General features: G+C 31.1%; 1 protein-coding gene across 1 annotated transcript in view; it reads right to left on the bottom strand.

The window, feature by feature from the left end:
• LOC111628680 (epidermal growth factor receptor kinase substrate 8-like protein 2) overlaps positions 1 to 6,275 on the bottom strand; it is a 44,115-nt gene extending 37,840 nt beyond the window's left edge. Inside the window, exon 1 of the mRNA XM_023372509.1 lies at positions 6,108 to 6,275. Within this exon, the coding sequence (XP_023228277.1) occupies positions 6,108 to 6,260 (153 nt within the window). The 5' untranslated portion in view covers positions 6,261 to 6,275. The remainder of the gene's footprint in view (positions 1 to 6,107) is intronic.
• Between the last annotated feature and the right edge of the window lie 758 nt (positions 6,276 to 7,033).

The following is a 7,033-nucleotide window of genomic DNA, read 5'->3' as shown; positions in this document are numbered from 1 at the left end:
GATCTCCAGATTTATCGTTAATCGAACATGTGTGGGACCACTTGGGTCGCCAGCTGCGACAGCCACAGGATCTGACTCATCTTGAGTCCCAATTGCATCATGCATGGACAGATATGCCTCAGAACATTATTCGCAACCTTTATGCCTCCATGCCGAGGCGTATCACAGCTTGTATCCGCGCTAGAGGCGGCCCAACAGGATATTAGTTCCTGCACTGTATTGCATATTACTGCACAATAAAGTATGTTTTTGTTTTATGGTTGCAATCATATATCTGTCTAGCAATGACGATGTCATATACCAATTTTTATTCAAATCCAACAAGTCCTTCATGGTGCGTTATTTTTTTTGTCGTCCAGTGTACTTTACAGATAATTATTTAATATATAAAATTCTGTTATAATGTTTGACCATTACAGTTTTAAATTTTCTTTTTCATCATCATCATCATGTCCTTATATGTTATCATTCATTTAATGCAAAACATAACTAAATCTGGTTTTGTAATTCAAATGATAAGGATACCATCTACATATCTCTTATAGATAACAATCTTCAATGAGAATAAAGATAGGACCGAGTCATACCCTTATTCTCATTGAAGTATATAATACTCATGCTTCTCATTAAGTCCTACCCTTCTGTTCCAGTTAGTATACTATCATTTCAAATAGTTCTCTTGAAGGAGACTACTCATCAGTACCTTCATTTTTGTAAGTACAGTACATGTTGTTATTATGGTGTTATTAAATTGAAGAAAGGAAGAACACATCATATAAACCAGTTTTAAGATTTGTTGATGGTGCTCAGGTTCCTTTACTTTTTATAATAATAGATCCCTGAGGCTAATAGAAGCAAGGCTGGAGTTTTACCAATAGATATATAACTATGTTTGATTTCATTGCATTATAAGCTTCATTGGTCAATTGGATTTGCTGTAGGCAATGTAAGAGCTCAATAGAGTTATTAATCATGTGTTTAATCAACTAAATATTTGAAGAGGGTATCTATAATGTTTTCTAAAATGCTTATGGGAGATCTTGCATTGTTGACTATTGATCTGAGGGAAGGAGTTGACTTACAAGTTTTTACAAAGACAAAAAGTTTGAGTATCTGATGAGGCAACAATTTCCTTGTCCATTTTTAACTTCTTGACAAGCACAATGTGTGTAAATTTTATGATCCTTGCTTATAATGTCAACATATCCTTTATCTATTGGTTTGTAATCCATGTCCAGCTAAACAGCCTTTAGAGCACTCACTAAAAGTGGCATTCACACACTACAACTTTGACACTAAAAAAATTAAAAAATTTATAATCCATTATGGTAAAACATGGTTATCAGAAAAATGATCCATTTAGCATGTGCTAACAACAGAAGACAATAAATGACCAAAAATAGCCAAGACAACTCCTCCAATCCCATGACCACAGTGGCCAAATACAGCCTAGATCAGAGATGTCCAACCCACAGCCCACTTAATATTTTTATGCGGCCCACTACACCCTAAATTTATTAGGTACATTTTCATTTACTTTGGTAAAGTATGTCGTAAAAATTATTCTCGTTTCACTGGATACACTTTGACAACATAATAATGTAAATGGTGACATAATTTGTAACTTTTCAATCAAAAGAGTAGGTGGCGTCATCTATCATTTTGATTGTTTCGGTTTCAAAGACTTTTGTAACGAAGTGATGATGTTAGTGATACTACAAATAAAACACACTTTTAATAATCCAGCTAATAAAAATTAATAAAGTAAAAACGTTTTTGATCATTTCTTAACAATCTTCTTCAGTTACCATAACATAAAATAAATCAAACACAAAAAAGAACATAAATACAAAATTAAAATATAAATAACGGAAAAGTAGCTATGCTGATAAAATAAACAAAAAATATAAATTAAGCTGAAAAAAAGTCCCTTAACAAAAATAAAAATAAATAAAGTCATTAATTCTTGTAAAAGGATCACTATGCGGTAGGTAAAGAGTCCGCATCTCTACGGTTGATGAAACCAGTTTTCCTGTGTGCCTTAAAGATCTCTAATTTTTCCAGATATTTCATTGTATGTAAATTTGTCGTAGGTTTAATTACTTCCACCCGATCCCAATGAACTCGAATGCATAAGCCGATAGCAAGATATTGTCAAGTTTCTTATTAATCATATATTTATGTTCTTTTATACGTTGCTGCAAGTTGTGCATTATTGCGCCCACATAGACCAGATCCGAATTAAAACGCTGATCATGTAATGGTATAGAATAGATCCCTCATGCCGATTTCCATTCATAACTCTTCTTATCGTTTCTTAATAGCTTGAAAATTGTAGGATTGCATGGATATGTCACTCAGAAATCATTAGCTTCGGCAGTTTCTTTATGTATTTGTCTCAAAAATGGGACGTAATTTAAAACCATCCTTTGTCTACGGTCTACTGTAGGATGCCATTGTTTAGTTGTTTGGAAGGTTGTAATAATTTTCCTTATGATTTCCTTTTGGTATCCCTGTTGTTCTGCAATCCTTAGAATATAGTTCAGCTCTGCCATCGTGTCTTTTATACTAGTACAATGTGTATAAGCCCTTTTTATCCAGGACCTAAAGGCCACCAATTTGATGTGATGCGGATTGATTGAATTATGTGGAATTAAAATGGGTTGAAAGCATGATTTTCTGTATACGCTGGTCCTGATTTCTCCCTGTTTGCAAGCAATGGAAATGTCCAAAAAATTTACAATACTATCACTCTCCTGGTTCACTTGTAGTAACAAACCGTAAGGGTTATTATTGATCATATCCAAAAATTGCTGTAGGTTAGGTTTTCGTTGCCACAAGATGAATATATTGTTGATGTATCTGGCATATAAAATGATAAGGTGTTGAAACTTGGGTAGAATTTTGTTTTCGAATTTCCGTAAGACCAACTCAAAAAGAATCGCCGATGTGGGACTACCCATCGGTACACCTCTTCCTTGCAAATATAACTCGTTCTCAAACTCAAAAAACGATTTATAACATACTAGGTGCACAATTGAAAATGTACATTGAAAATGCACCACAACATCACAATCAAATTTGATTGTGATGTTGTGGTGCATTTTCAACATTGGCAAATAAAAAATCTCTTAATGATAATTTTATTGATAATTTTATTGATGGATACATCGACTTAAAGTCCAAGACCGTCATATATTCATTGTCCATTAGAGAAATGCTTTTTTGATCTATTAGTTGTAGAGAGTTGTTAATTGAGAGTGGATGGCGATGAGCTTTAGATTGGAAGAATTTGACCAGTTGTTTTTCGATTAAGAAAGTTGGAGAGTTACATTTCTTGATTACAGGGCGTATTTGGTATCCCGGTTTGTGTGTTTTGGCAAAAGCAAATATTCTCGGTGCCCTTGGTGCACGGACTGTGGAGTTTTGCATAAATAAGAGTCATGCTAAAGGAGTGGACGTGAACCTTTTAACCCTTTGCTGCAGGGTTTCTAAAAAATGGACGGGTGCTGGTTGACATTCAGTGCTTGCAATATATTCACGTAATTTCTCATTGTAAGTTTTAGCAATACCACTCCTTTTGATTTGTCGGCCTTCATCAGGACTATGCATGTGGGTAGTACATACTGTTGTGAACAATTCTTTTTGTGCACGAAAAACATTAAAACTGCTGAAAGAAATAAGTCCAGTGATTCCCATTTAACTAACATTCTTATAAAAAAGACTAGTACCATGAAAGCAGATATTGGCAATATAATAAAAGGAAAGTAATGTCAAAAATTGCATTGAATTTATTTTTATTTCGTGTCAGCATAATTTTTTTATTTTCAATAACACAGTATTTTTGTAATTATATATACTTGTTATTAAAATTTAATATTCACATTTTAAACTTTTTAAAAGCATTTATATAAATTACTTTTGTGGCCCACTAAATATACCTAAATTTGTAATTTGGCCCATTTGGAAAAAGGTTGGACAACCCTGGCCTAGATCTATATGCCTTATGCAAAGGAATACTAGCAACAGAAATGCCAAAGTAGCTTAAAGGTCTAGACCAGGGGTGGCCAACAGTTTTTGACCCCAGGCTGAACAATGTAGAAATGGAATACCCCATTTTGTACTTTGTCTCAGTTTTGCATTAAACATGTACTGTACACAAAGACATTCAAGAACTTAAATAGAAATGAAATTTTATCTCATTTTATTCAGATACAATTATCAGTGTCTTCAGTACACAAATTTTAAAAAAAAGAAGAAAATTGCTAATTTATCAAAAAGTAAGATATAGAATAATTATATAAACTCAAAAACTGCTTTATCAATACTCTATTTAACCTGACTAACTTTAAGTGAGTATTGACTTTACATAATAATGAATAAAACTCCAATTTCTTAATTTTATTTATTACTTGTAACATTCAAATTAAAAGAAACAGACATTAAAATTTCTTTTAATCTGAATATTACATTTTATTCTTTTGGTAACCTATATTTCAAAAATATTAATTTTGTTTGATCCTATATATTTGCAATTGTCATTCTTTATTCAAATGTAGATTTATGCTGATGATGATCTGCAACAGAATGAAAAACATTTCTTCTAATAAAATATTTTGCTCCCTAAATTAAACAGTTTAATTAGTAAATATTCTATATTAGAATAAATTTCATTTCCATTAAGTTATCAAAGTTTATGTACTAATAAAGCTTTCAAAAAATTTTTGTACACACAAATTATATAAAGTATAATAAATGTAAAATTAGAAATAGTTCGTTTTGTATTGGTTAAAAAAAAAAAAAAAACAAGAAATGGAAACTTGGAACCTATCCCTCCATTTCCAAATAAATATTACAGTAGAACCCCTCTAGTCCGCCCTCGGCTAGTCCGTCACTCCGGTTAATCCGACCATGGTCGGAGTCGAGAAACTTGTCCTGACTCGTCGGCAACTCGCCGTCCATGCCGTTTTTCTGTGTTTGTTACAGTATATGTTTTACATTGTGTGTACATGTACAGTTTTGTGTGTGTTTTCAACATGTCAGGAGTGAAATATAAACACGTTACTCTTTCGTTAAATAAAAAATTAGCAGTGCTACAAAGACTGGACAAAGGGGAAGATTGTTTATTTTACTTTTTTCTGATAATCCGACCTTTTTTGCGTTCCGACCATACCCCCACCCCCAGTCCCAAAGATGACAAATTAGAGGGGTTCTACTATAGTCTTAATTTATACAATTTCAATTCCATAAAACAAAGTGGATAAATCAAAGGTTAGATGTATGTTAAGTTAATAAATTTAAGTGAATTTAACTGATAACATGAACATTTCAATATGATAGATCTATTTTATATCTTTAAAATAGAAATAATGATTTCTATTTTATTTCAAAACAGTATTAATAAAAACAGTAATAGTAAAAAAGGAATAAATCACATGAATTATGACAAAAATATTGCAAATATAGGATGTAATAAAATATGAACATTTATAAATTAAAGTTTAAATATCTATGTATCTATAATTCAATATTTAAAAGCATAAATTTAATAAGCTTGCTTAATATTAATTCTAAATCATCCATATTATTTATTTTTACATGAAAGTAATTTAATCTGGAATGGATCATCAAAAACAATTACTAACAAATAAATATTTGATATTAATATTTGAAAGGTTTCACAAAACAGCAACAGACATGAATTGCTGTCAGTTACTTCTGCATTCAAAGAATATCTTCTTAAATCAAAAACATGGCCTTTTAATTCTTTCAATAATGGATCGCTCACAGACATTTTTAAATAACAATGACATGCGATGACAAAAGCAAAAATTACAATTAAGAATCTTTATTTTTGCTTATGGAAAAACTGACACTACAATATGATTTATTATTAAAATGCAAAATATGCATTTGTCAACTGACTAATTGCACNTTCTAAATACAATTTATCTTTTTTTTTCCACAATACTAAACCTAAACATGTTCTAAAGTTTTGAAATAATCTTATTTTCAAAATACTTATATAGAGCAATTAAATTTTCATAAATTTTATTAAAGTTTAATTAACAACATGTGAAAAACAAAATATATAACTTATTACTTACTCCATTTTCATTATCAATAATAATAACCCATTTCTTATCAAGTCTCATTTGCATTTTTTGTGTCCATATGCCTTTTGACTCTTCCATTTGAAGGAGACGACGTAAGCCATCTTTTGGTGTACGCAAGCCTGTAAAAATACTCAAATTTAACATTTATACAACAACTGTAGTATAATCAATACAATCAATGACATTTCAGTGATTATGTAATTACTGTAGTGCCATTGATTTTTACATGAAATATTCAAATTTTACAATATGTAAAGTTCAAATTACAGTAGAACCTCGATTATCCAGATTGTTCAAAATAAACAAAAATTTTATGAATTTGCTGATTTGCAGTTGGCGAATTACGATATTGTTTATGTACATGATGGAATGCATAACTTTTTTTGTTTCAACAACATCTCACCCGGCACAGTGGCTGTAAACTCTTAAATATATTTTGCGCTGTAATAAAAATATAACTTGACATACATATTTATAAATAATTTATTTTCAAATTACATCATTTCTATGACCAAGGGCAGCGTAAGGCATGGGCAACGTGGGCCACCGCCTATGCCTCGCGGTCCGAAGGGCCTTGCATTTCGAGGTTTATGCATTACTTAAAAGCCGCGAACGCGACGAAAAAATTTTACTCGTCATAAAACGATAAATAGTTTGTCAAATTTTTATTCATAAAAATGCAGTTTCAACTGCTTTTTATTTTATAAAATCCGTCTTCTTGCGCTACCAGAGGGCCTTTTAAACAATAGGTAGTCCGTTAGCGTTAGTCAGTAGTAGTCCAAATTCAATATGAACATTTGTTTCTTGAAAATTTGATCACGGTTTAAATACAGTATTTACTTTTAATATTACCAATATGTCATCGAAAAGAAAACGTGTTGTATTATCATTAAAAGACAAATTAAAGTATTTGTTTC

This window comes from Centruroides sculpturatus, unplaced genomic scaffold, assembly GCF_000671375.1.
Source record: "Centruroides sculpturatus isolate CEXI.00-Female unplaced genomic scaffold, Cexi_2.0 scaffold30, whole genome shotgun sequence".
Lineage (NCBI taxonomy): Eukaryota > Metazoa > Arthropoda > Arachnida > Scorpiones > Buthidae > Centruroides > Centruroides sculpturatus.
The sequence above is the reverse complement of the archived record's forward strand: the minus strand, read 5'-3'. Positions and strand labels throughout refer to the sequence as shown.